Source organism: Molossus molossus, unplaced genomic scaffold (assembly GCF_014108415.1).
Source record: "Molossus molossus isolate mMolMol1 unplaced genomic scaffold, mMolMol1.p scaffold_m16_p_13, whole genome shotgun sequence".
Classification (NCBI taxonomy): Eukaryota; Metazoa; Chordata; class Mammalia; order Chiroptera; family Molossidae; genus Molossus; species Molossus molossus.
Window position 1 is genome coordinate 70,648,274 of NW_023425348.1, and position 16,055 is coordinate 70,664,328.

At 33.5% G+C, this 16,055-nt stretch overlaps 1 protein-coding gene across 3 annotated transcripts in view; it reads right to left on the minus strand.

Moving 5' to 3' along the window:
- The window catches only part of IMMP1L (inner mitochondrial membrane peptidase subunit 1), a 53,745-nt gene that overhangs the window by 13,671 nt on the left and 24,019 nt on the right, over nt 1–16,055 (minus strand). For all 3 annotated transcript variants that reach the window (XM_036259398.1, XM_036259399.1, XM_036259397.1), the window contains 3 exons: nt 11,971–12,104; nt 10,135–10,223; nt 7,389–7,515 (listed from right to left, as the gene is read on the minus strand). In XM_036259398.1, coding sequence (XP_036115291.1) covers nt 7,389–7,515; nt 10,135–10,223; nt 11,971–12,075 — 321 coding nt within the window. In that variant the 5' untranslated portion in view covers nt 12,076–12,104. The remainder of the gene's footprint in view (nt 1–7,388; nt 7,516–10,134; nt 10,224–11,970; nt 12,105–16,055) is intronic.

The window sequence follows — 16,055 nt, forward strand, 5'->3', positions numbered from 1 at the left end:
CATGCTAAGAAAGCACTTTTTTCCCCACACTTGCTGTAATAATTTAATTGCTAGTTATGAATTTAAAATACAGTCTATCATAGGCTTTTACATTATTCAAAAACTGAAAATAGCTTCTCTCCGTTTCCCAAATTAACATCTCCCCCAAATCCCCTATATTAATATACCACAACCCCTAATGCTAAACCCAGAAACTTGGGTCAACTTTGAGCACCTCAATTCCATTTCTTCCAGCATCTTATCCTGTCTAGATATTTCCTTAATCTTTCTCCAAACTTTGTACTGCTTCCCATTCTTTTTTTTTTTTTAATCCTCACCCGAAGACATTTTTTGCATTTATCTTCAGATAGAGTGGGAGGAAGGGGGGGAAACATCGATGTGAGAGAGACACATCGACTGGTCACCACCCACACGACCCCAACTGGGGCCGGGGACAAACTGTAACTGAGGTACGTGCCCTTAGCGGTTACTGAACCTGGAACTCTCTGGCTGACACTCTAACCACTGAGTCAAACAGGCCAGGGCTGCTTCCCATTCTTAATGCTACGATCTCAATTATGTCTTACCGCCTATGAACTGGTCTCTTCTACTCCAAACCATCTTCTATCAGTCTACACTAATATCAGGGTGATCTTTGAAAAACTAAGTGTAATCCCCTGCTTGAGACATACAAAAAAATGAGATCTATTTACCTTTTCATTTTTATCTTTTTCACCAGCCACCCCTTCCCACTACTCTATGTTCCAGACATAGGAGCTTACCTCTGGCAGCTGCCCAAAGCACAATGCTGCACTATCCCTTCTAAACTGAACGTCTGCTTTGGCTAACTCCTACTTTTCCTTTAGAACTGCAACTCAGGTTTTACCTTCCCTGTCAGGAACACTCCTCTCCACCCCAGTCTAGATTAATCTCCTCTTGCATCTTATCATTACATCTTATATACACTTCTCTTACACCTTATTGTAATTCCTTGTCTGGTCCTCCAACTTGACTACAAACTCCTACAGCTGTTCTGTCAAATATGGTAGTAGCATCATATGTGGCTATTGAATTTTATAAATTATATAAAACAAAAATTCAGTTTCTCAGACACACTAGCCAACTGTTAAAATATTAAATATTATTATTTAATATTTATTAAAATATTTTTAGATGAGCAAAATACATTAGTTTCAAGACTTGCTAATCTTTCAGTAGAAACTCTGCTCTTCATATAAACACATACAGACTCATACATATATATTCAAACATAAATAAAATACATTTCTATAAAGTACCTATTGTTTAACTGAGAAAATTATACTGAAAATGTTCAGAGAACACATCAGAAAATGCTTAAGTTGCGGGGGCCTCAGAGATGATACTTTAGTGTTAACATCAGAAGAAAAACACCCCAGAATTGTAAACAATAAGTCAAATTTATCTTCAGAATTGTGTTAACTATAGGATGAAAAAGTCACGTCATCTCCGCAGTGAACTTCACTTTAGCAAAAGAGTAAACATATTTCCTCCACATCAGCTGCAATCAAGACATTAGCAGCGGGCCATGATTGATTGACCTGGGAGCCGTTGCTGAGAAATGGATGTGTAGCACAGGTTTTTATCACTACAGTCTGCAAAAAGCAAGTCCTTTGTTTGGATATCCTTGTTGTAATAAGTGACATTATTAGGTAGTTCTTCTATTTAAATGACATAAGGATTTAGTGTATCAGCAGCTTATAATAAACAAGCTCTTTCAATCTCATGATTCCTCTCCCTACACAGAAGTACTTTTTCTGTTTATAATACAAGAGGTAATAGAAGGCCATATGGTTGTGACTTTTAGCTGAAGTAAATGACATTTAAACAAACAGAAAAACAGCATTAGGATATTCAAGGACTTGAACTATAACCTAAATACACAGTACACATTAGGTGCTATTAGTGTTAACTATATAAAGTGACCATTTCCTTTTTCCTTTTTTAAAAAAATTTAATTCATTGGGATAACATTGGTTAATACAATTATATAGGTTTCAGGTGTACAATTCTATAACACATCATCTGTACATTGCACTGTGTATTCACCACCCCAAGTCAAGTCTCCTTCCGTCACCACTTATCCTCCAGTGATGATTTTCTAATGCTGTTGAATTAGGAAGATTGTTTTTCCAGCTTGTTAATCAGTTTTATTTAAATATTTTCCAGTATGCTATAAAACAGCTTTATTCCTGGCATACTGTCCCATTTCCAAGTTCTTTCAGAACACTATACTCCCTGTGCATCCTGGAAACATTTAAAATGTTCTGAAATGTAAAATTGTCTATATTTCTTTCATTTCCGCCAATAACAATAGTGATGTTGTTATTAACATATTCTGTACTACAAAGAAAATGTAACAAATACTACATTCCTAATTCATGTACTCTGTGGTAACAGACTATCACTGGTAAATAATATTCCACCTTTTGTGTATAACACTGGAATCCATGGTATCAGGAACCAAAAAACTTTAAATAGCCTTATATTTTGAATGGCCGATAATAAAAGTAAAAATATACACTCTAATAACTACAAATATGTTTCCTTTAATGATAGCAAATGACTGCTATGATCTAACTATAGGAATATACTGAAATCTTCATAATCATACTTCTATTAATATGTCCATTTTAAATACAGAGCGGTTGCTATGGTTGAGTAACTAAAATTCAGTAAATTTTAATTTTGGAAGATTTAAAAATGGATTATTCATTTGGCAATGAACAATTACTAGAAAGCACTTAACACTTACCAGCTACAAGTAACAACTTTACCCATCGTTAATCTGCCAACCAATAAGGATTAAAAGAACAAAATACTCGTATAGTAGTTAATAATATCCAAAAGGCATATGCATTTCCACTGAAGTGTAGAAAACTCTTATTACTTCACGATGTAATTAGCAGGCACTGCATGTTGCAAGGGGAACTTAGCCTTCATTGTAACAAAACCACTATAGCATTTCTGGAAAACCAAACCTTCCCTCAAAATAGGAGTAAGGTAGGTCAAGTCTACCATTCCTTTAAAAGATTAAGTTCAGAGTATTCTAAGTTGATAGGTCAATTCAAAGCCAGGTGAATTTTCAGTCTGCTTAATAAAAAGGACTGAAAAATATCATTCACTCTGAACAGAAGTCACCAGGGAAAGAAACCTTAGTCAGCACTGTGCTGTCCTGGTACAAAATAATAGGGACATTCCAATATTTTCTACAACTTTTACCTGCAAAGCTTTCAAGTCTTCTGTGAAGACTAGAATAACTACAGATTGGCCAATTCATCAGTAGCCTACAGTGTGGTAAGCTACAGAAACACCTATCTTACTAAAAAATTAGTTAACATCATGCACTTATTTGGGAGCAAGTTTGCAGTAGAAACTAGAAGAGCCCTGGCCAGTTTGCGCAATGGTTAGAGCGTCGGATGTGGGGTAAAAGAAGAAGAGTCATGGATGACTCCAAGGTTTATGACCTGAGCAAGCAGAAAAAGGACTTTCCTTTACTCTGATGGGAAAGTGTGGGAGGAGCCAGGTTGGGAAGGAAAATCAGGAGCTTAGTGTTGGAAATCTTAAGTTTCAGGTGACCTTTATATACAAAACTGGACATATTAGGCAGATTTTAGATATATGATTCTAGAGTTCAGGAAAGAAGCTGTTGATATAAACTTAGGAGTTAAGTTAGTTTTTAAACCTATGAAACAGGATGAGGTCACTAAAGTGAGAGTGTAAATAAACAAGGGAAGAAGTTTAAAATATGAACCTTTAGTTGCTCCAATGTTTGGAGGAACCAACAAAAGAAACTCAGAAGAAGCAAAAAGATAGGAAGGACCTAAAGAGAGTGGTGTCCCCAAAACTAGGGAAAGCAGGTTTTGAGAACAACTATTTCAAATATTAACAATTGGTCAAGTAAAATGAGAACTCAAAATTGACCACTGGATTGACAACAGAGAAGTCACTGGGGGCCCTTGACAAGAACTGTTTCAATAAAGTGGTGGGAACCAAAGCCTAACTGTAATGAGTTCAAGACAGAACATGAAGCTCAGAGTGGAGTCAGTAAGTGCACAACTCTTTCCTATAGGATGATGTAATGTCAAAGGAGTTTGGTTGTTTGTTTGCTGATAGGGACTTACTCCATTTCAAACTGCCTAACTGTACCACAGTTACACTATGGATTAAAATCACAGCCCTGGAATATCACACATTGTTACCCTCAAAAAGATAAGTGTTTTTCGTCTCTTCATTAGCTTTATAACAAAATTTTCCTACATTTCCTGAGTCCTGGCCCAAATCCCCCATACTAAATAGGCTTTTACTCTGCCTGGTGTGCAGATTGACAGGAGGATGCTAGTTCGTTTTATGTATTTCCTATTTGCTTAATGTCTCTACTGCTAACTATTTTTGGTAAATTAGATAGAGGCTTCTAGCAGTAAACTGAGGAATGCTGTAGGATAGGAAGGTAAGTTATTCAAGATGTTTGAGCTGAGCACAGTTTATTTCTTTTCAGAGTCACAAATTAAGCTTATATCCTAGCAGCCAATGCTCAGCCCATAAACCAAGGAAAGAATTACTGGCCTCAATACCATCAAAATAAAATAAGCAAAACCCACTACAACAGAACCTTGATAGGGACTGCTAAGTTTCCAAATGCTTAATGTAAAAAATAAATCATAGTTCCTAAGTGTTGCTTGCCACATGGACTTTTAGAACTCTGAAATGAATAAAATGGTTCCACTTCACTTAACCAGTGATCTGTTTATATTCTTTTATGCCAACTTAGGAACAATGCTATTTCTTTCATATGCTAAACTCCATATTCTAGGTTCCAAATGACAATTTTGGTGTTTTGTTTTCTGAAGCATATACTTAAAGAATAAATGTTTTTTGCCTGGCATTCAAAATACACTTAATATTCGTCATCTTTACTATGCAGTTCAATCAAGATCTGAATAGTAAAGTCTTCATCTAGTAAACAATAATAATTTTTCTAAGAGGATGTAGAGGTAAAGGGAAGAAACCCATTTCATACAATACAGCACCAGTGTGTTTTTGAGATAGCTGAAAAAGGGAACACTCTGGAGGGGCAGACCCTGCGAACAGTTTGGATATCTCTTTAGAGTGCTCCAAACTTGGATGATTTTTTGTTATAAATCACCTTGATTAATGGAACACATTTGCTAAAGTGGCTCTGTAATAGCTACATAATTCTTATGGCTTATGGTGAAAAAAACCTTCAAAAATCACTGGCTTCTCTTTCAGAACCAATACTGCTCCTGATCAGAAATAGTCCCCTTTCTTTGTAAAAATTATAAGAACAAATACGTTTTAAGGAAAGTACAACTTGATAAAATGGGAGTAGAAATAATAAGTAGAGGATATTTGGGGAGGGAAATTGTGGCACGGCATGGTGTACAGACTCTGGGTGATTTCTCTAACTATTTGAAACTGGGCAGTTTATTAAACCTCTGTGTTTTTAGTTTTTCTGTCTGTCAAGTACTACTACTTCCTATCTCATTGGGTGGCTATTGTGATGATTAAATAAATTAACCCTTGTAAGAGTTTCAACAGTGTCTGTTACAGATTACATAAATAAGTGTTGACAATATTATTACAGTTATGTATAAACATACAAACCAAAGTGAATGGAAACACCAGGAACTAAATGGCACTGTCCTCTAATTTATCCATTCATCAAACATAAACAATCGATGAATGTTTTCTTTAAATAGAATATTTTTTCAAATATCTGCATTTCAGTCTTCTGGCTGTCTTTTCTGACTAGTTAGCAGAGCTTTTATCTAAATCCTTTTGTCCTGATATTCCCCCCAATAACTCAAAAAGAAAACAACAATGGTGTGGTGTTTAAGTACACAGATCCTGGATGCTATGTTACATTGTTCTGTCTGTAAAGTATTTCTGGTTTCAAGTATATGTAGCTAAAGCAATTCAGAGGTGGACAGAATGCCTCATGAAATGACAGTTATATGAAGTTGCAACCATTATGTAAAAATCAGACATTTTTTGGAAGAATAAACGGATACTGTGTCCAGTGTCTCGGATAAACTCCAAAGAAAAACAGGTTACCTTATACCATACTATCACCTTCAACATTATTATCACTACCAGCTAACAATAATTGGTATGTTTAACATTACAGTAATAAAAATAAAAAACATTTGAACAGCTGAACCATAGTCTATTATAGATGGTAAATAAATGGATTGATTATGTAACAGTCAATTGATCAAACTTATTTATAGAGCAATCAGAGATAAGAGACTATTATAGTTCAAAATAAATTTACAATGATGAAGACAATTTAAACTCTACATTGGGAATGAAGATAAAGGTAAAGTTAGTAAATAGACATAACAGCTATAATAATTTGACAGCAACAGAGAAGTTTTAAATACAAGTAGAAAATCAAGTTATAATTATTAAGGTAAGAAAATTATATACTGAGTGAAGTAAGGCCACCTTCCTATGCCATAAGCTGTCATAGCAGCCAAGTGATTGGTGCAAGGCGGTAACACGTTCCACCTGCTCCTCACTCTTCCATTTTACTGCTCTTGCTCTAACGGGATAGGTAAGTTGACTAGGCCAAAAGCATATACAATTTCTATTCTAAAAACTGAAATAGCATATTAAAAAACTAAACTATAGGCTTTATTTGATTTTACCAGATTTTCCTTTAATAAGCTGATTGAAAAATTTTCTGAGCCAGGAACCCAGATTGCATTTAGATGTCACATCTCCTTTGTCTTTTCCAATCTATCACAGTTCCTGTCTTTCCTTGTTTTCCATGACCTTGACATTTCTGAAGAGTATTGGTCAGTTACGTTGCAGAATGACCCTCAGTTAGGGTTTGTCTGATGTTTTCTCATCATTAGACTAAGGTCATACCCTCTTTTGCACGGATACCACGAAAGTGATGCGCTCTTCTCCGTTCTTCAATTCAGGGGCTACACCATGTTGACGTGTCTTGTAATTGGTGAAGTTAACCTTGATCACTCAGTAAAGGTGGTGACTGCCAGGTTTCTCCACCACAAATTACTATTTTTCCCTTTGTAATAAATACCTTGGGAAAGATACTTTGAAACTATGCACATATACTATTTCCCCTCAAACTTTTGCCCAACGTTTTGACATCTACTAGTGAATCTTGCCTGCAACTATTACTGAGATGTTGATACAGAGTTTTTAAAGGAACTAAAACATAAGATATAATGGCCAAATGGTTCTTGACACAAATATACTTAAATTCCACTAAATGAAGCACTTTAACTTATATTCAAAATAGATATCATTTTCTTTTATGTTGTCAATTAGTCTTAATAAACTAATAAACCATGAATAACATAATTGAAATTGTTACTTACATAACTATGGCTTTTAAAGAAATTTGATGAACTATTGGTGAGCATTTTGTCTCCTTCCAAACCAATTACTCTTTTACAAATATTTGACTTTGGATCACTTGGGCTTTTTGCAATCACAATGTCACCTCTGAGGAAAAAAAGTCAAAGAAATGTCAGTGTTATTTATTAAGCATAAACACATTCATAGCACTGCTATAATATTTTTATAAAGCAACTTAAACAAAGCTACACCCTTGAGGCTCTCTTATACTGACCCTCTCATACATTTACCAACTTTGAGAACCTTTGTGGCTGACTTTCATGTGTTAGAATCTAACAATGAGGGTGACAGAAAAACTATTAGAACATTCTAAAATTTTTGATGACTCCATAAGAATTAACTCCTTTCACTGTATCCACTATGTATTACTTCTGCATCCAAATTTTTAGAAACGAAACTATGAGAAAACAATTTCATATAAATACCACCAAGTTAACCAAGTAAATTTTACTTCTTGGCCCCAAAAATCAATGGACTCTTGAACACCTAAAAAGATAAAAACATCCTCTATGTTTTCCTAGAGCTCAAAGTATTGAGGAATTACAGCATATAAACTATATAATCCAGATAATTTACAGTATAGTAAAAAAGACATATTTAAGGAAAAATCACAGAAAATACAACCAAATAACATGCTAAAAGCTGCTCAAACATATATACTACCAAAAATAAATGGGCATGATTCATAAAAGAAGCAACAATCTACATGTATTGGAAAAATAAGAAAAATCTTTAAAAGTGGACAGGAAGGAGACAAAAATGTAGGACTAATGCTTCAACCAGAACAAAATGCTCTTTCTGGTAAGATGAAAAATAAGTGAATTCTGTTGACTAACACACAAATTTGAAAGGATTTCATATATTTGCTTATTACCTGTATCTAGTTACAGAAATAATTTGATGTTACTACAAGCTTTTGCAAAGAAGGGTCAATATCTTATTCATCTTAACATTCTTTCTAATGTACAGCACATTTTATAAATTAGGTGCTTATTAACTATGTGTTGAAAAATAAGTAGTAATGAGACTGTCACTGTTTCGAGCATAAGTATTCTGTGCATTTCACTGAAAGAGATCCATGGACTTTAGAAGCCAAATATGCAGACTTACATTGTGCCTAAAATGGATGGCTATTCTAGCTTTAGAAATAAATAGGCAGCAAGCAAGAGTATCTGAAATCTCAGAGGTCTGTGCTACAGATAACAGAAAAAGAATACTCAGGATGGTAACATTTTTAAAGTAGAAGCTACCAACTGACTACCTTGGTTGTAAAAGTTACTTGGTGGTAAAAGTCTCATAAACATTCCAGATTTTGAGCTATTTTCCAATCTAATGAGCCCCTGAATGAATAGAATACAAAATGAAACATTCAAAGAATCTTAATTAATTTACTGAATGTAGTTATTTGTATTACCCATCTGAATGCAAAGAATCTCTATCAAAGAGAGAGAGAGAGAGAATATTGAGTTTTTCATTAAAAAACTATTTAGCCAATAAGTTCAGCTCCTTGTTAAGGATGCTCAAGAACTATGAGAGTAAAATCAGGTTATTAGCATGGAAAGTAGAAACTTGTCTTCCTGCTACAGTACGGCTAGGTCTCCAATTAATCTAAAGATTGTATTATGTTATTTTGACACAAGTTAAAAAGAAAAGAAGCTAGAACACAACCTATTATATAAGTTTTGTTTATAACCCCCATATCTAGTAAGTAGGTATCTTGAAGTTATTATAGGTAAAAGATCTGAAGAAGAATTATCTGGGAACCATGCTAGACCATATGGCTTGACCAAGAGATAGTTTCTATCTATAGAATCAAAGAACAGCTTCACTCCGTTGCTGATGATTTCTTAGTAATGAGAAACAGACTATAGAAAAGGTCAGTAAAGAAAGAAGGGTGCCTAAATCTACTTAGGCCATAAGCTAAATACCAGCTCAAGGGAGTCAAATTTGTAGTTAATGGAGATGTAAGCTGGTATCAATTTATTTTTTTAAGAATTATGAAAAACTAATGAACCCAACATTTCAGGGACTCAGAGGTGCCCTTTAGAAAATGCATTAAGTTACTAATAGTTGACATGCATTCAGAAGGAATAATACTCACAGAGTTAACTAGAACAAACAGTGTCAAAGGATTGGAAACACTATTTAAAATAGGATTTTAAAAGATTTAGTAGCAAATAATATTTGCCAAGGAGTTTTTCAACTTAATTAATCAGGACACACATAATATATGATTCCTCACTCCTGGCTATATACAATGCTATAGTCAAAAAATCATCAAGTGCTCATCACTCTATAGAGAAGAAGATAGTCATAAATAGAAATAGGGTTACTTTTTAAGTTAAAAAATAAATGACTTGGATAGGTAATGTAATTTCTAAGCCCTTAGTTCTTTACTCAAAACATTCTAGTCTCCCAATCCCCCAAAAAAGAGTAAGGTAGGCTTGAATGTACATTTTAAGAGCACCTGCTATCTAGCTTGGACAATGATGCAAGGGACATAATGACCCAAGAGACTATGCATGTTAGAGGATCTATTTAAATTTCTCAAACTGAGAGAAAATATTTGAGTCAAAATTTTATCTAGCTTGTCACTCTTTTGTATTTACAAAAGCGTTTTTAAAGATAAAGTTAAGAAACCGTAGAAAAGATACAATGTGTATGTGTGTTTTTATCATAAATTTAATATATCTATGACAAGTATACCTTTGGATACCATAAAAATGTCGACTAAGATTTTCTGCAAAGACAATATCTGAATTTTGAATTGTAGGCTCCATTGATGGTCCAGAACACTGAAAAGAGATAATTTTGTAATATAAGTTGAAAACCTTTTTAAATATAACAAATCATCTGAGCAGGCTTAAAAGAAAGAAATCAAGCAAATGTTCTTCAAGCTTGGAGCACTCATAATGAGCTGGCAGCTCCCAGATAAGTTCAACTCTACAGAGTGGCCACCAAGTCTGGAAACACAAGAAAATATATTAAAAGTGGTTTATTGATTTTACATTATAATACATAAATAAAATAATATTATGTTTCCAAATTTTGGCCATTCTGTAGAAAATAAGCTCCAGTAGGCCAGGGACCTTGTCTCTCATGTTGCCTGTGCTTGGCATAAAGTTGATACTCAAACACATGTTGAATGAATAAATGAATGACTTATTTTCTTATTACTGTCAAATATCCAGGGCCCATGATGATAATTTATTAAACGGTACCATGTTATTCTCAATGAGTTGATCCTTTCCTTCTTTTCCAAGAGAAGAGCTTACTCATTGATGGGGCTGCAACTTATATTTTATACTGAAAAATACTGGCATAATAAGATGCACTTTAAGATTTCATATTAGTATGTCTTAAAACAATAATCTTTATACCTTAAAAATGTAATAAATGATTACTACTACCTAAAAAGTCCAAATACAATAGTCTCCATTATTCTGTGTGTAAATAATTTTTACTCAAATATTCCTACCCAGGCAGAAAATAATAAAAGAATACAATGAAAGTTTATGTTTGTTATCTCTGTAGCCCATTGGAAATTTTAAAAATCCAGGAGTGGCCCGGCCATTGTGGCTCAATGGACTGAGCATCATCCCATGGACTGAGAAGTCCCAGTTCAATTCCCAGTCAGGGCCCATGCACATGTTGCAGGCTCAATCCCCGGTTGGGGGCGTGCAGAAAGCAGCCAATGGATGTATCTCTCTCTCCTCTTTCTACAAAATCAATAAAAACACATTTCAAAATAAAATAAATAAATAAATAAAAGTCCAAGAGTGCAGTTTCAGTTAAATATATTTATTTGCATTACTCCATATCAACTTGAGGTCGTATGACTGAATTTGTTAGGCTAAACCTGATAAAAACATCAACATCAACCAAAAAAACCCCACTAACTGGACATTTAATCAATTATTTCATTGACATGACCAAAATTTGGTTGATAGATTCATAATGCAGTGTTTTAAAAAATCATTGGTGGGGGGAGGGGATCCTAACATTTTAATATTGACACAAGGCAGAATAATCATTTGTTTTAATGACAGTTAAACACAATGGTTAAGAGTAGGAGTTTTGAAAACTAGAGTAAATTCCAACTCTATTTACTAACTATGGACCTAGAGCAAGTTACTTAAGCTTTCTGAGCCTCAGTTTTATCGTATACGTAATAAACTTCTAATAAGTATCTCACAGGATATAAAGATTAAATGTGCTAGAAACTATAAAACACAAAACACATCCTGGAACATTTTAATATTCAATAAATGGTAAAAACAATATTATTATTAATAGGGACTTTTGTGCCCTGTCAGAAACAGAATACAGAACCATGTTTAAAATAATGGTTCTTAAATTTTATATCAGTGCCAATACAAATACATTCTCTTGTATCCCAAAATTTAGGAAGATTTTATGCTTTAACAGTCAAACTTTATTCATTGAATAACTTCAATTATAATAAAGGGGAAAAACACATTTTCCTTCCATTTAAAAAAGTATATATTTAAAATGATTATTTTCTTGCATGTAAAAACTTACCATGACAACACCACCAACATATTCAAAAGCACAATGAGCTATACAGCCATACTGAATAGTATAGCCCACAAGTCGAAAGGTTTTTCCCAGAACACCACGAAGCATAGTTCTATGTAGACTCTGTCACCATTGGCCTGATGGTAAATTTCAAAAAGTTTCATGAACAATACTATTTTAAAACACTTAAGAAATAGCTCTATTATAAAATATTTTATAACCACCCAGAATATACCAAATGTACAGGCTGGTACAGAAAAGCGACACCTTATTTTCATTTCTGCTAAAGATATTTAAAATGACTATAGCCACTTAGTATTTTGATCTACTGAACAGAGATTATATTCAACTATTACTAGGTTTGTATATGAATTAGATAATTAGAAGATTCTGAAACTGTCTGTCCTTTTTCATGCCCTGTCATTCCCTGGTTATTTCTTGGTAAAAAAAAAAAAAAAAAAGCAGACACCTATGGAAAAATATTAACTCTTTCAAAGTACTAATAGTTTTTTTATATTGTTCCCTGTTACACTACATCAGTTCTTGTCATTTTATGATATAAAGAGGAAAGCACTAGAATAGGTATATGGAAATTCTAGTATTAAATGGGTTATTTTATTAACTTGTGTGATTGTCAATGAATTACTTAACTTCTCTGGGCCTTCATAAAATGGAAAAGAATGGATCTGAGAATCAAATTCGATAACATGTGAAAGTGCTTTATAAATTATAAAGTTACATTCAGTTGTCAGCTCTTAACTATTGATATAATAATGAACACATAAATACTATGAAACAGCATGAAGAACCATATCAAATATTTTGAAAGCTATATAAAATTAAAATATTAATAATATTCCTGTCTAAAATATTTATAGTATCTATTACCTTCTATTTACCTGTTACAACTATGTTTCAAGTATTTCTCAAATAAATGGCCTAAAATTTATTCCTGGGCTACTATGTACTATTCTCAGATTAAAGTTACTAAAACAAAAGAAGGAAGAAGGAAGAAGGGAGAAGGGAGAAGGGAGAAGGGAGAAGGGAGAAGGGAGAAGGGAGAAGGGAGAAGGGAGAAGGAGAAGGAGGAGAAGGAGAAGAAGAAGAAACATTTGCTCAATACTTGCTGTATGTCAAGCTTTACAAATTAACCTCTGTAAGGTAGATATTACTAGATCCAGACATGGAAATGTGAAACAGACTGACAAACCTACTAGATCCAGACATGGAAATGTGAAACAGACTGACAAACCTCAGAGGGATAGGAGGTGGAGGGCAGGAAGAGATTACCCAAAGACCTTAGATGACAATAATTTGGTGAAGGCCTGGGGGTAGGGAGCAGGAGCAGAATGGAGGGGGTCAGTAGGGAAATAAAGAGGGGACATCTGTAATACTTTCAACAACAAAGATAAATGAAAAAATAGAAAACAAAACAGCCCAGCCGGTGTGGCTCAGTGGTTGAGTGTCGACCCATGCACCAAGAGATTGCCAGTTCAATTCCTGGTCAGGGCACATGCCCAGGTTGTGGGCCAAATCCCCATTGGGGGGCATGCAGGAGGCGGTCAATCGATGTTCTCTCTCACCAATGTTTCTATCTCTCTCTCCCTCTCCCTTCCTCTCTTTCTAAAATCAATAAAGAAAAAAATTTTTTAAATAAAAATAATAAAAAAACAATTATCTAAAAAGATGGAACTGGGTAAACTCTAGAAGCTGAAAAAAAACTTGAAATTCCACCATCCTTAGATGTTTCTAGAACAAGGGTACAAGCCTAAGAGCTTGATTTAGATCCATCCATCTTTTGGTATTGGTGAAGTAATTTCAGAATACCCGAAACCACAAAGAAAACATTAACCTGACTGTTCAGGTCTGGTATTCCTTTTAAAAGAAGTGAAGCATTTTGCTTCAGAAATAGAGAAAAAAAAGGAAAGTGTCAATGTTAACTGAAACAACCAGTTTACAGAAAAGTATTCATTTAAAATTATAAGCAGCCAATCAAAGTGATTGATATATATTTTTGTTTTAGTAAGAGGAACAGTTAGTGAATATATTAACATTTAAAGAAATATTCACATTAAGGAAAGGTGAAGAGACATAGATGTGAATCAGAAGACAAATCCCAACATCATAGTTTTGTTACATATACTTTCATTTGGACAAGAAAAAACAATGAACTATGACATTCCTGAGACTTCTGTGACTTTTCAAATTCAAGACTACCTACACAAAATACATTTCCTCAAATAATGAGATATATATAAAGTAACTGAAAGACATATGTCCATTTCAGAACCTGAATAGAAGTTATTATGACTAGGAGAGAGCAACAAAGACTCATTAAGACATGGAAGCTGAGTGATGTACTCTGCTCAATAGCTAAATAATTCACTCACACAGCAGCCTCTCTATCAAAGTAATTCAAATTCCTGCCATTTCAAAATCACCTTCATGGCTGCTCATGAATTGTTCAAATCTATAATGTTAAATCTGCTGTTAAGACTTGTGCAGAGGGTATTTTTTTTTTTTAATTTTCCAGAACTGCAAATTCAAGGAGCTCTGATCCCTATAATCTATGAAGATTTTACATAAACCTATTTATTTTGATTCATTGCCAGAGGAAATAATTGCCATTCCTTTAAGGTTCAAAACAGTAAGTACTGTTTTAAATCTGACTGTAGCATCAAAATAACCTGACAATCGAATTCAAAATCCAAATTCCCAGGCTGGCATCATAGGCTAAAGAATGACAGCCAGTGGGAACAAGGCTGCAGACTGTAGCTTTAATAACTCCCAGGAAGGAAAGCCAGTGAAGGACTCTGTACTGTCATTTGGGACTACTGACACATGGTAAATACTTTCAGAAACTTGACAAAGTTTAACTATTATTTTAAACTGAATGTTAGCGTTGAGATAATTCTATAAATTTTCATCAAGTAAACTTTACAATGCAATATTTCAGTGACTTAAAAAAGTCCAATGTTATTTTCCAAAGTTCAATTCTTATACATATCCAAAATCAAAACTCATTTTATGTTTATAAAGTATAAACAGTTGACAGTTTTAATACAATCAAGTACCAGCTTCCAAACAGTGAAATACTAAAACCATCTCATTCATCCACTAATAATCCCCCAAAGGCTATATAATCCATGTATTTCAGGACAATATACAAGTTGTACAAGCAATAGTTGAAGGATATGCATTCAAATGGAAGAAACTGCCAGTCTACAGTTCATGCATGGCCCTTTGGTATCGTACTAAGTCTCATAAATCATCAAATAAGAAACGAGAGTTTACCATCTCTTAAATAATCAAGAATTCCTGATTCACATCCTGCTCTTTTGTTACACCTTACTCCTTTAAAAAAATTTTTTTTCTTCTAATTTCTCTCACCCTATATCTCTTTCTCTCATCTCCAAAAGTACCTCCCTTAACGCTTACTGACATCATTATGAGTCACTTATGGAATAAATTAATATTAACTAGCTTTTAAAGATAAGTCAAATTTCTTATAAGTTACAAATAAGGCATTAAATTCAAATAACCTATATCTATCTGGAAAGAATATATATTATTGAGAAAGCCTTATATATTATGTTTATAGTTAATTTAATTAAGATGAGTTTATTTGGGACTTTCCAAATGAAATAATTATCTCTAATCAAGTAAGAATAATGCCCAGGATGGAAAAGGAAAAAAAATACTAACTCTCAAGAGCCACTTAGTAACCAAGTAAGTAAAAAGCAGAAAAGTAAAACAGAGACCATGTCTAATAAAAGCTTTGAGACAGATTTTGTTTTGAAAGGAAAGCAACTTTTAAAAAATAATTATATAATACTATTAACTACCCTACAAAGTTATCCTAAGAAAATACACTATCTGGCAAAACAATTTGAAATTACACATAAATAAAATATTCCATATTTAAAATAAAAGTAATTATATTGTGAGAATAAGAGAAAGATTTTAGACCACTTATTTCATAGATAGATATTTTCATTATAACAGAATTTTAAATGAACAGTTTTTCCAGTAGCAAAAATACAAACAGAAGACTAAAAAACTAACATAATGCACAATTCAGTAAAAAT